Consider the following 13,863-nt stretch of genomic DNA (forward strand, 5'->3'; position numbering starts at 1 on the left):
GAGGATTACCCAGAGTCCTTTGCGTCTACTATCCTGGCCTTATTAGAGCATATGAATCAATTTGACATGTTTATAACACAATTCAACCATACATATTAACATAAACAATAAATATGACTTAAAGTACTCAAAAGTGACCCAAGTTGTGAAAATATATATATATATTTTATATGTCTAGCTTGATGCTGCACATGAATGGTGCTTCTTTCTGGAAAGCTTACAACTCACAGAATCCGCCAATCGCAACAGAGGCCGTCTGCGTTGGAACCAGAGGCGTCTGTCCAGGAAGAAAGCTTGGACATTTTGTCTTTTAGCGGCCCTAGACCTAAAGTATTATTTTTTCTCTCCTGTGTTCTATCATAAACAAATGAACCAGTAACACATATACTGCTATATGAACCTCTTAGCTGGTCTCACAAGGGTTTTCTGTATTTGATTATGATTATGTATATTGCGAATGATATACAATAATACAACACTGACAGGAGTCATTCTTCTGCTTACTGAATACCTTTTCTTTTGACACAATAATTATATTTGTTTATACTATGTAGTTGTATGAAAGTAAGACTTTAGCTGCAAGACTGTTACTTGTAATGGATTGTTTTGTAATAATTCTTCCACCACTGATTACTTTGGCTGTGCAAATGAAAAATGAACTGTGGGTGTTGAGTTTGCTCACTGAAGCTTTTACGCGTCCTTTTATTTTTGTCATTTCCCACAACAATCTAACTAAAAATTAACATTTATCTTGCAGCTAAAAACTCAGTGAGGGAGTATTAATGAACTATTAAGTGTGGGAAAATGTGTGGTAGGGTTTATAGATTATACATGTTATCATTGTGACCTCTCAAAGTTTTAGTTGGATGGAATCTTGCCTTCTAAATTTACTTTCAGACTTCCACTTACAGTCCTTCTTTGCTTACAGCAAGAAGAACCAATGTCTCACTCTGATGCACAATATCTGCACTTAACTCTTATAATAATAACAATGTTTTATAATTATTTGTGTCAAATAAATACATTCCTAAACACAAGTGACACAACACCACGTTGAAACATAAAAAACAATGTATTTTTTAATGTGAAGAGTGTTGACATTGATTAGACTACTGAGTGCAGTGATTCAAAGAAGGGAAGTAAAATACAATCAGTGATATGTTGGTGGAATAACTGCTCGCTTATGCTTTTGTGGTTTTATACTACTTTTGTGCAATAATCATTTCCACATGCTCTTCAGAAAATGTAACTTCTTTGTGGCTATTATACACCTCATCTCCCCTATCGTCTCCTCCACTGTCGGCTCCTCCAGGCACGGGCCTCTTCCGCCTCTTATTGAGCAGAGGGTTGTTGGACGTGTCCAGGTCCTTGATCTTAACCTGGTCGTAGTCCACCCGCATTGTAGCCAAGGCGCTGGTCATTTCCTCCTGTTGGAAGACAAGTAAACAAGTTGTTTCTGTGCTGTAAATCTGGTGCTATACTGCCGCCTCGTGGTCATATTCTGCAAATAAACGGCTCTAAATGCAGCGTGTCCCACCTTTACATCGTCCCACAGCTCCTTGTCCTCTGTCAAAACACGTGAGGTGTGCAGGGGAGTCGGAGGGACCACCATTGATTGCTGCAGCATAAAAATAACACACACACACACACACACACACACACATCTTTTGAATAAAATGGGATAAAACATACAGTTATATAGGCGAGGTGACAAAGGGGTAATTTACACTAATCCAGGGATGGTTCACGAACTGGCCGATGGTCATCCTCTCACTGGGGTCCGTCTTCAGTAACTGAATGATGAGCTGTTTTGCTACAAAACACAGTTAAATAATATCAAACATTTAATCCAATAAATTTTGAGTGCAATAAGGAGCTATAATGATGTTGTCTCTTTTTTTTGTTGACTGGAGATGTAATGCAGGTTCTTCATGAATTTTCATACATGTGATTGTGTTAGAGCAGCTTGCAACCTTTCAACTGCATTAATTAAAAAAATGTTGCCACTTGCGGGCTGTGAAAACCAGCTGTAAAACAACACTGACATCATTCTCTTAAGTTCTTATAGTAGACTGTTTTTGCAGTCGCCTATTTAAACATCTAGCTGTTACAGAGCAGCATTATTAATCATTTGTAGTTGTGTTTCTGGCCTCCGGATGAATGTAAGTTTCTCATTCACTCTCTTGCTGTATTTTGGGTGTCTACCAACTCCTGAGAGAAATATGTGTCTCCTCAGCTGCTAAATAACCACCATTATCACCAGCTGGTCTGTGGTTTGGCGCAGGGAAAGTAGTGTCATAATACCAAAATAAGCAGCTGAAGTAATGGATCATGAACAGCATGCCGGTAAATATTGCAAGATGAACCCTTGTTTTCGTAACTGTTTTTAAATCCTGTTTTCTCTGCATTAGGTTTTGATGCTTTTAATGGTTTTATGTGAAGCACTTTTAATCACCTTGTTGTTGAAATGTGCTATACAAATCAACTTGTCTTGCCTGACCTTATAGAAATCACTAAATTGACAGAAACTATTGATTTAGAAATTATTTTTTCTTTTAGACATTGTTATAATTTTCTGCAAAAAATGCTTGATATGATTTATCGTATGCCGTGTTTATTCCTGACTTTCTGCTGGTTTTTATACAAAGTAAGAACCACATTACCATTTTGAAATCATTCCCTTATAATTGTATGCCCAAAGTCTGACCTTCCTCCGAAACGTCAGCCCACTCAGGGTTGGGGAACTCGTATTGGCCCAACCTGATCCTCTGCTTCATGCCTGGAGAGATGGCCTGACCTGTGTTTGAGTAGAACGGAGGAAACCCACACAGACTAGAAACAGAAAAAGAGGCTATTTTACTTTATGTTTTCTTTGACCAAAATAGTTGTATATGTTTAATTCAGTCCAATCCGTTGCAGACGCACATGATACTCACAGAATGTACATGATTACGCCCAGAGACCACATGTCACATGATTTGTCATATTTCTCTGGCCCAAGCACTTCTGGGGCTGAATGGACAAATACACACAGAAAAAAACAACACAATGATGGGGTGGATGAAAGGCACATTCACACTAAAGCAGATAAATATGCAGACACACATGGACAACATGTGAGGGATTGACATACAGAAAATCTACCTCTATAATAGCACATTTATAATACTGGCACAAATGCGGTGCAACAGATTTTACTAAAGTTCATACAGCTGGACGGCAAACACTCACCAACATAATACGGAGTGTAACAGGGAGTTTGAAGGGAGTTTAGCAGCGTTGTCTCCTTAGCAAAGCCAAAGTCAGTCAGCGTGAGTGTGGCATTGCTCTCCTTGGTGGTATAGAGCAGGTTTTCAGGCTGTAGTGTGCATGGGAAAAGGAAAACATTAAGAAAATAAGAACAATGTATTTAAGTTAGAAATTATAGAAACTATAGCACAGCACCTTCACATCCCTATGAGCGATGTCCATGTGGTGGAGGTACTCTATGGCCGTGCCGATGTCATGCATGATCTCTGACGCCTCTGATGGACAGACATGACATAGATGTAATACATACAGGACAACATGGAGAGAGACCCAGACATTACATCTGCTTCACTTGAACTTTAACCCACCTCTCTCTGTAAAAGCCTGGTCCCCTCTGGCCTGAATGCGACTGAACAGCTCCCCTCCCTCCATACTGTGACAAGATTAACAAAGACATTAGAATTGGGGCAGTGAGGGGACTCTTGGCAACCAAACACAGTTCTCCGCTGCAACAAAGCAAGTCATTGTGAGTCACAATGTACTGTTGAGATGAGTCCAGTCTTCTGAGCCACTGCAGACCCAGATGACTCAAGATGTAGGGATGATGATTTAAATGGATTATAACAAACTATTAATTGCATACTATGAAGTCTAAAAAAAAGAAAACAAACCCATAACAGAAATTATGTGACGTTTTTGTTCAGATTTAAATGAGCTTTATGTCATCTTATGATATAGCTGTGCATCAGAAAATGTTTCCATGTGCTTCAGTCAAGTCATGTATACCCTGAGCAGGTTCTTAGTTAAATTCGATTGACATTTTTTGTAATGCAAACCTTTGCAAACCTTTAACAATTAGAAATAAAAACATGTACAGTCTATTAGAGCTCTCCTAAAGGCCTAAATCAAGACCCTAAATAACGTAGTGCTGGTAAATCTCACCACTCCATTATGATGAGGAGACATTTCTTCCCCTGGTGCATGTTCTCATACAGGCTAAGTATTCGGACGACGTGGGGACCTCCGGAAACTCGCCAGTGCAGCTCGACCTCCCGTCTGGCTTTAGGAGTATCATACAGGATCTGCTCCACATAAAGAAAACATGAGTAAATGAAATGCCACCGCTTCAGATTTAACCCTAAAGATCTGCATGTTTGCAGATCACAGTCTCTAGGCTAGGTAAGCCTAATTTGTTTTTAAAATACTTAGTGTGACATCTTTGTCAAGAAATCAATAAACCCACACAGAGACAAACAAATGATCTGTTGTGAAGACACTCAGGATTTACAGCTCTGTTAGTGGCCGCTATTACAACCATTAATCCACATTTTCTGGGAAGAACATTACGAGTGAATAATGTAAGAATGCATTTAGTAATGTGCTTTATCTTTAAAGACACAGTGCTGCAGTTGTGGTATCACAGCCAGGGGAGGAGGATATCCTATTTTCCTAGACATGCAGACCCCAGCCTACATCCTTGTGGAAATTACATTGACTTTTCAGCACTGCAGGAGGAAAGGGGCTCAGATATGAGTGTTTGGCATTCCTCCAAAGTCTCTATGCGCAAAGCACAGCTTTACCCCTGACAGAATATATGATTATTTCCACAAATTTTCCATTTCTTTGTAGCTTTTAGCTTGGGGTTTACCGCAAACAATATTCCAAAAAAAAACATGCAGAGGCACTCATGGGGCCGCTCTTCCTGTTTGTGTTTTCTTACAGCTTTGCTGCAACCCTTCAGCCAGCTGTTGGTTCACTTAGAGCACTGAATTTCTCACAACTCATTTTTCCAAAATTGGCCTTTAAAAATCACGGTAAAGATTGAATAAACTGGATTCTGAAAAGGAGTAACACAATGTGTTAAATGTCAGATGACTATGTAAAGTAATAACAGGGGAGATCATTGTCCACACATCAGTCGTAGAACACAGTGGAAACTGTGTCAGACCATCCCAGACTGCACATCACTGTCTGACATACACGTCCACTGTCTGGGTATCTCAGGAAGTGGATGTGCAGATATTTGCTTTATCCATATATGTTTGAATTCATATTTCATCTGCATCACATCAGATAACTAATCATACAAATCCAAATCCAAAAATCAAACCTTACATTAAGTAGAAATTATGGACACATTTTCCAGTACAAGACACTGAAATATGGTGGAGATCGAAAACATGAATAATGGATGGCTGCCCTCTTTCTTTCTGACAGCAGCCTCTAGAGGACTCAGATCACACGGTAGGAGTTAAGAAGCAGAGAAACACACACCTTGAGGGCACATTTCCCTCCCGTTTTCTTGCAATAACATTCCAGCACTTTGCCATTGATGCCCAGGCCAAGAACCTGAGCTGTGATCTTATAGTCATCTGTCACTGCATGCCTCCTGAACTCCAGTGTGGAGTACGCAGGCGGCTGGAGGTCAGTGGGGCTGCTGGAGTCACTGGGGTGCCCTGTCCCGTGCCGCGCAGGGATTGAATTTACCGACTGCTCCTCCTGGTTATGATGCATTTTTTTTTGTGTGAAAGCCAACAGTGATTCAGAGAAAATGTCACCAGTGTCTGCAACAAAAAGTATCCGGCGTCATCCTAGTTCATCCGCAGGACTTTCGTGCTGCCCGACAAAACATCTCACCACTTTGGCCACCGCACTAACAAACTAAGGCATTCAATCTAGAAAGCCTCCGTCACAAAAAAGGGCGGCGGTCTGAAGCTACGCCGTTATATGGGCGTAGAGAAGTTAAAAAGATTACAACTGATCTGGATGTTGATTTGTTAATACGATATTGTACAACACACTAAACGACTGAGAGAAAGAAAAGATTCCAAAATCGGTGCCCCTGTCTGGTCCTCATTCCGGGTATCTGTGTCTTCTTCCTGCAGGGATCAAGCCCTCCAACTCCTTACGTCAGCGCGAGTGCCAAGAATGCGTTTTCTTAAAGGAACAACCACGCGTAAAGACGCACGGCAGGGTACCAGTGAGACAGAAAGGACTCGAAGCCATGACCAGAAATGTATGTGTTATGCACATACGCCTCCGTCAGAGAATATCGTTGTGTCTCTTTCATACAGATGTTGTGGAATCCCCCGAGCTGTAGCGTCCTCACTGCCATGTTGATGCTGAATCACACAGAGGGGAGGTAAGCTGTCAGTAAAGTTATTAACTGAGTAATCAAGATGACGCAGGGGTTGGAGCTGTTTTTGTTTGTCTTTTATGGTTGAGCGTGCGCTGCTTTCCTCAAACACATTGATATGCTTACAGTCAAGCCTTATTTGTATTTCATGTAATTAAAACGATTGCTTTTCATTGGACAACATATTCCCTCTCCTCTTTCTAATTGTTTAGCCAGGTTGTGACAGCAGAGGGAATACTGTATGACTGCAGTGATCGGTTTCTGGTTCCTTAATAGCAAGTTGCTATTTTCAGCACCGAAAACTTGGTTTAAGAGGGCGACAAAGCGGAAAAGAAACAAACAAATCAGGAAGCTGTGACAAAAGATGGCTTTCACATTCAGATTGATTTATTTTCCTTTTCTAACAATTATTTATTTGCCACTAACCTGTCATTGACATTTTTGCACAAACAATTTACTAGCATACAAATCACTCATTAATCCGTTATAATTCATACATCCTTGTTGTTTAATTTTCAGCACAAAAAAATAAAGAATATACAGCCTATCACAATGTTGTGGTCTCCTTTGTCTTTTGTGTATTCAAGGCAAACAATGTAAGTCACAACATTGCCAGTGTTTCCTTAACCTGTACTGACCGTCTGCAGTGTATCATTTCCACAGCTGGATAAGCTCCAACTAACAGCTTCAGGTTTCCTTGCTGTGTGGTGTATATAGCTGGCTTTGCTAACATGCACTAAAATGTTGTCTAGCCCTGCAGGGCACGGTCCAGCAGGCACTCATCTTGCACACGAAAGGGCATTGTGACACGCAACTGCCCATTCTCCTCCATGGTGTGCTGGATGGTCTCATACGCGTTTGAGTTTCCAGACCAGCAGCGACGAGCCACCTGCAGCACACAGAGACAGATTGGAGCCATTAGAGCACAAGAAGTGAGGCTGGACTCTATCATGCTGCTCTTCTCTCAGCACTCCCACCCCATTGGAGACGTCCCAGTTAAGCATCAGTCTCGCACGCTTTGATGCCTCCTCCGAGCCGTCCAATAGCAGCCCAAACCCTCCATTCATTACCTCGCCCCTGTAGGTGAGACAAGAGATGCAGTAATAAACACACTGACTTGGTGACAGGTAAGTATTGATGACTAAAAAACATTTACACACATTACTGCTTAGTGGATGACCAGCCAGACTTACCAGCCAACACCACCACCGTTGTGCAGGGCTACCCATGTGGCACCCCTGAATGCATCACCAACAAAGTTCTGGACCGCCATGTCTGTAAGGGGGAGATATTGTGAGCTCTGACTTTCTAAAAGGATTCCTGCAGTGTTACTGTGTTATATGAATGAAAAGAGACAGAATGTGCATTTTTACGTTGGTGGTAACTCGGAACATAATCTGTGTGGACTATAGTGTCACTCTCTCCTTTTGTTCACTTTTAAGTCAAGTTTCATTGCTCACAGTAGAAAGCATAAAACTGACTATAAATGATGCACACTACAGTTTTAGTCCTGTGCAACATCTGAGCCGTTGGTTTCCAACACACCACATACCTGCACAGAAGGCAGATCCGTCATAAACATTGGAGGTTTCTCTGAAGGGGCTGTCTGTGCCACTAACATCATGATGGTCTCTGCTGATGACCACAGGAGCCTGAACAACAGAAAAAAACATTGTTTGGATTCCACTGAGAACATTGTATTACTATTATGCAGACTGTAGTAAACATGAAAATATTTATTTAGCAGACAATTTATCCCCTTACTGAAACTCGTCCATCAGCAATAGCCTGGTTGATAGCCAAAGCAATGCAGACTCTTCCTTTCTGGTCAGAGTAGAGGATTCTGGCTTGAGATCCCACAACCTAAACAAAGAGGATACACAGAAGAAATCCTGTCATATCTTTTCATCAGATTTTCATTGAATGATGGCATTGGTTGCCCGGAAAGTCACCATTTTGTGTTTTCCAGCCTCTCTGATCCAGCGGATGTTATCATTGTACTGCTGTCTGATGGGATCAGTCACGTTGGCACTAATTTCCTTCAGGACATTAGCAGCGATATCATCCGTTGTAGCAAGATCTTTGGGGTCGCCAGATGTGCATACCCAGCGGAATGGGCCAAACCCTAGAGAGAAAATGTCCCTGCGACCGAGGTGGAAGGAGAGTAATTAAAAACTATTAAGAGCAAAAGAAAAGCTCTGATCACAATTCATGGTTCTGTCTTTTTCTAGACCTACACATTTTCTACAGTTCTATTACATGATCAATGCTAGATTGAATAAATGTCTCACCCCATAATGTGCTGGACATAAGAAGGGTAACGGAACTCTGTTTCCCCTGCACCAGCCTTTTCTACCTCTGCTCCTAAAAAAAAACAGAAACACAAGCGTCTCTTTAGGTCTGACCCGTACTGAATGATAATCATTATATATTCTGAGTGAGTTTGTGTGAGTGTTAAATTACTGACCAGCTCTCTTGGCCTCCAGGAGGAATGCATTGCCATAGTCCCAGAAGAACATGCCAGCATCAGACAGCTTGTTGATGGCCTTAATGTGTCTGCGGAGGCTGTGATCACATGTAAAACTCATTATTTCAACTCATTTATTGCAGAAGGTTTATCATAGAAAAATCCATTCTGTGTAATCCATCATTACCTTTCCTGGACAATAGTTAGGAAATGGTTAGAGTCGGTCGACATGAGCTGGTTGGCCTGTTGGAAGCTGAGCTGGACTGGGTAGTAGCCTCCGTTAAAGGGGTTGTGGAGGGACGTCTGGTCTGAACCCAGATCCACCAGGAGCTCTCCTGTCCTCTCATACTCCAAAAGCAGTCGCTCCCTGGTCAGAAAGTTAGGACAGACATGTCAAGGCTGTGTCACAAACAGTGTTTCTTTCGAACAGCCGGATATTTTCACCTCTTACTCACCACAGGTCGACAATGTTGCCATGGAAACCAAGACTGAGAGGGGTCTTGGAGTTCTTGGCCTCTCTGAAAAACCCCAAATGCACATGATGACATACATCACACCGTCTCTTCTGTGCAGCACAGCAATGCTAACATGAGGTACACATAGCAATAGACTGACACTGGCGGTTTGTTTAAGTCCTGCACTTAGTGGAAACTGTAGGTTATTGTACTATACCGGAGTATTTAGATATGTGACTTTGTACTTCTACTCTTCTACAGGGGAAATAATGTACTTTTTACTCCACAACATTCACAACAGACATAGTTACTAGTTACTTTTCAAATAAAGATAATTAACAGAATGAGTTTCTCTCCGTTACCTGATGCGTTTAATGCAATGCTCCAAGCTACTGGTGACCTCCATCAGCCAGCCCTGCTCGAATCTCTTTCTAAGAGGAGTCTCGTCCACCTACGTAGAAATCAAATTCAAAGTCACATTAATACACAGAACTTCATTTTTGCTCAGCCAGCAGTAAGTGTTTATGGGAATTAACTGGACATCAACCGACCTCTGCAATCACGCCGATACAACCGGCGATGACGGCAGCTTTAGCCTGAGCACCACTCATGCCCCCCAGGCCGGAGGTGACGAAGACACGCCCCCTCATGTCATCAGAGCCCAGGTACCTCCGGCCGGCATTCAGCACAGTCAGCTACACAGAAAAACAGAAGAGAAGAATTTAAAAAAATAGGAAATATAACATACAGGTAATGGGTTCAAGCAGCGGTTTAAAGAGATGAAACTATCACATTTTTCTGAATAATTGAAAACAAGTATAATTTTTTGTGAAAGACTATCTCTTACACACTAATCCTACAATCTCTTTGACCCTGAAAGTATTTTAGAAATACTGTAGCGTTGTGTGCTGATCGTTTGTTAATAACTTTACAAACCAGAGTGCCATGAACAATCCCTTGAGGTCCAATGTAGCAGTAGCTGCCTGCTGTCATCTGACCGTACCTAAAAACAATAAACAAAAGAACAAAGATTGCATCAAGACACCTGGACTCACATGAGGCTTAATTCAGCATCGTTTACTTCCTGAAAAGCACCTTTAAAACTTACATTGATACACCGAGAGCAAACATCTTTTCATACTGATTTTTAGATGAGTAATTCGGAATAACCTGGTGGTGACAAAAACAAGACAGTGTGTCAGTACACAGGGATGTCAGGGAATGAAAGTTGAATCAGAAAATATTCATAATTATAAAGATACTATATACATATTTTTATAGCACCTTGAAAAACAAAGTTTACAAAGTGCTCTACAGAAAAGAAAAGCATAGTCATACGTAACGTCAATACCGGTAAACAAAAAAGAACTATTCAAAAAGCTAAAGAATACAACAAAACCAAACAAATAACCAAAAAGAGCAAATGGAAAATAAAATAAATAAACAAACAGGACAACATCACTTAAAAGCAATTCTATAAAAATAGGTTTTAAGAAGTGATTTAAAAGAAGCCATCGATTCTGCAAGATGTGTGTTTGGCAGTTACCATGCCGTTGGTGATGATGGCGCGAGGGGAGGAGGGCAGGCTGGGGAACAGGCCCATAGGATGACCGCTGTACATGACCAGAGTCTGTTCCTCTGTCATCTCGCTCAGGTAATGCATCACCAGGCAAAACTGCACCAGGACACACACAAGTCATTAATATATATATATATATATATATATATATATATATATATATATATATATATATATATATATATATATATATATATATATAATAAAAGAAACAATGTATAGAGTATAAAAGGACATATATATATATATTTCCTGTGCAGCAATATATATATATATATATATATATATATATATATATATATATATATATATATATATATATATATATATATATATATGTCCATTTATACTCTATACATTGTTTCTGAACACAAGCTGGAGGCTGACCTGGGCCCAGTTACTGAACACCTGTCCGTTCCCTCCGTAGGTGACAAGCTCCTGGGGGAACTGAAGGAAAGAGAAGAGGAAGCTGACATCGAGACAGCGAGCTGAACAAAAGACTTTCCACACTTTGTCACTAAGAGAATACAAGCGGTGTTCAAGGCTCACCTGAGCGACTGCTGGGTCCAGGTTGTTCATGATCATGAGCATTATGGCAGCAGCTTGACGCGTGTGGCACGGGTACTGATCTATGGGGTAAGCTCTGGGGAGACGGAGGGAAACTCACATCACTGTTGAGAAACAAAACTAGTACCATCTACAAGCAAGACTAACTTTGTCTTAACCGAGGCCAATGTGGCCGAGGCAGAGGTACGGTGTGTTTACTTCTTGTTTTAAAGTACACCCAATAACATGTTTATCTAAAGTCACGAGGTGAACAGAAGTCAACCTGGGCTGGTTATACAGCAATGTCTCTCTCAAGCTAGCTAACATTACCCTCCTGGTCATACCAGACCAGTAAGTCTGTAGCAGCAAACCATTGGTTAAGTGCAAAAGCTTTGACGAAAAGCTGACGCAGCAACATTGTCATTGAAAGCCATTCTAACGAATTTACAAGCATTGAAAAGACATTTCAGTATCTCTGCTCTAGTTTTCTTCTATCAATGGTTTTCATTGAACAAATCACTAAACTCATCTTTCATTTACAGCTACTGTCAATTCCGATAATAAAGTCTACAGGTCACATGTCAAATATTCTTCCTAAGCGTATTTGTGTTGTCAATATAATTAAACCAAAAAGAAAAAAGATTTCACGTATCAGATTCATGTGACACTCAAATATTGGGTCACCTCATGCGTAACGTGGGGCAAAAGCGGTACATGTAGATGTGTCCGTACTGCCGGAGCTCTTGAGCAAATTCAGGTGCAAGTGTTTCGTGGTGGTATGGAGGGAAATAACGCAATGCATTTCTCAGCGCCAGCTAGAAGGAAGAGGCATTTACACTCGATTAGTGAACACACACTGCAAATCAATGTTTCAGTACAGTCAGATGGATGAGCAGATCCTTTACACTTTTAAGATAACAGGCAGAGCAATCAGAGTCTCTTTGAATTATTAACTGAAGCTGTTGCTCTGAGTTTGGGCAATCAGTTGAGGACCTTAGTGAATAATCAATTTTTGGGGGTGGTTTGTGAGACAACACTGATGAGGCAATAAGTCAGTATAAAGCACAGCATACAAATTCATTGTGCGTCCACACAGATACATTTATAGTAAAGCGATTTAGCTCACTTGCACATTGCTTCATGTTTAAAGGTTGTCTACGTTTTCCTTTTGATGGTTGTTTGACAGCTTTAACTGCAGTAAAGCTGGTCCATCAACAGTGTTTTCCAGAGCATTAGATGTATCTTTACTTTAGAGTTTTTCTTTACAGAAACAAATATACATTATATCCAGAAAAGCATAACCTATTCATGATTTCTCATTTTTGTGTGCATAAAATGGAATGCAGTCATTATTTCACAAATTAGTTGCACCTGTATTTAAGGGGAATAAATGGCATCACATGTACTCAGACTCCTGATTAAAACACAAACTATGGAGTGACAAATGTCCTCTGCGAGACATTCTTTGCATATTGACTCACCCGTTCCTCCTCCGCTGTAAGGTTCGGGGTCCGCATAGGTGCATGCGGCACATTGGGGTCTCTTCCCGGATTCAGAGGCAAGGGGTCCAGCAGTAAACCTCTGCATATCTCTTTTAAAGACGACATTCTGGCTGAGAGTTTCTGTCACACGCTTTAGCAAAAACCGGAATGCAGCGTTCACTCTCACTGCAAACCGTCCACTACGGAGACAGAGACAGTGTACTTTGAGGAGAAGGTTTGAGGACGATGTCTCATTGGCTTCTCAGTCGTCTTTGCCCTTTGCAATCCACCAATAGTGCTGGCCGGATAAAAAAAAAGCTGTGTTTGGTAATTATTGATCCCTGAGGGAGTTGAAAGTGGCACATGGTTCAGTGGGCAAACACTGTCACTGGCCTCTGACCCCTGATGCTTGAGTGCATTTGAGAACCTTTGGACAGGTCAACAACTGTTATAAAGAATTATGTTGTTTCCCGAAGATACACCAATTTTTACCTGGTCAAGTCTCATGTAAAAATGCACATTTGATATACTTTTGTGGAGGTCTATTGGGTTAAATGCACATTTGATATACTTTTGTGGAGGTCTATTGGGTTACTTTTTAGCCTAATGATGTAATTGTAAAGAAAAAGTGTTCCAGAAAAGTGTCATCTCACACAGGTTGAAAGCTTGTGTGCTCATTTTAACTTTTTAGCAAGTTAACATGGTCAATATTCTGCACCTGAGAGCTAGGAAAGTTCAAACTAAGTAATAGAAGTAATTCTTATTTACTTAATTATTTATTCCCTACATTTAAGTCATTCCTGATCTTTGCTGATTTAAGTCACTGGTGGAGAGCAAACAATGCATATGGAGATGCTTTGGAGTATTTTCTTCATTCTGAATAAATAAATTTATTTAAAATTCAAAGGAAGTTTCTTGTGCATCTTGTTTATGCTCAACTCAAAATTGAC

At 40.7% G+C, this 13,863-nt stretch overlaps 2 protein-coding genes across 2 annotated transcripts; both read right to left on the reverse strand.

The window, feature by feature from the left end:
• Positions 1-1,053: 1,053 nt before the first annotated feature.
• Positions 1,054-6,144, reverse strand: LOC137796297 (MAP kinase-activated protein kinase 2-like). The gene is made up of 10 exons (XM_068594156.1): positions 5,524-6,144; positions 4,192-4,331; positions 3,618-3,682; positions 3,445-3,524; positions 3,232-3,358; positions 2,937-3,012; positions 2,708-2,832; positions 1,728-1,813; positions 1,538-1,618; positions 1,054-1,427 (listed from the first exon to the last, which is right to left on the reverse strand). The coding sequence occupies exons 1-10, from the start codon at positions 5,761-5,763 to the stop codon at positions 1,203-1,205; spliced, it is 1,245 nt and encodes a 414-aa protein (XP_068450257.1). The 5' UTR covers positions 5,764-6,144; the 3' UTR covers positions 1,054-1,202.
• A 615-nt stretch (positions 6,145-6,759) lies between these two features.
• Positions 6,760-13,435, reverse strand: uroc1 (urocanate hydratase 1). The gene is made up of 19 exons (XM_068594155.1): positions 12,914-13,435; positions 12,117-12,247; positions 11,436-11,529; positions 11,274-11,333; positions 10,854-10,982; positions 10,416-10,477; positions 10,244-10,310; positions 9,859-10,002; positions 9,670-9,758; positions 9,308-9,370; positions 9,040-9,219; positions 8,853-8,950; positions 8,677-8,749; positions 8,338-8,527; positions 8,150-8,248; positions 7,938-8,037; positions 7,579-7,660; positions 7,363-7,462; positions 6,760-7,274 (listed from the first exon to the last, which is right to left on the reverse strand). The coding sequence occupies exons 1-19, from the start codon at positions 13,037-13,039 to the stop codon at positions 7,134-7,136; spliced, it is 2,028 nt and encodes a 675-aa protein (XP_068450256.1). The 5' UTR covers positions 13,040-13,435; the 3' UTR covers positions 6,760-7,133.
• Between the last annotated feature and the right edge of the window lie 428 nt (positions 13,436-13,863).

The sequence above is a fragment of the Clinocottus analis genome, unplaced genomic scaffold, assembly GCF_023055335.1.
Source record: "Clinocottus analis isolate CAN_PGR_092001 unplaced genomic scaffold, fCliAna1.0.p SCAF_3, whole genome shotgun sequence".
NCBI classification, from domain to species: Eukaryota; Metazoa; Chordata; class Actinopteri; order Perciformes; family Cottidae; genus Clinocottus; species Clinocottus analis.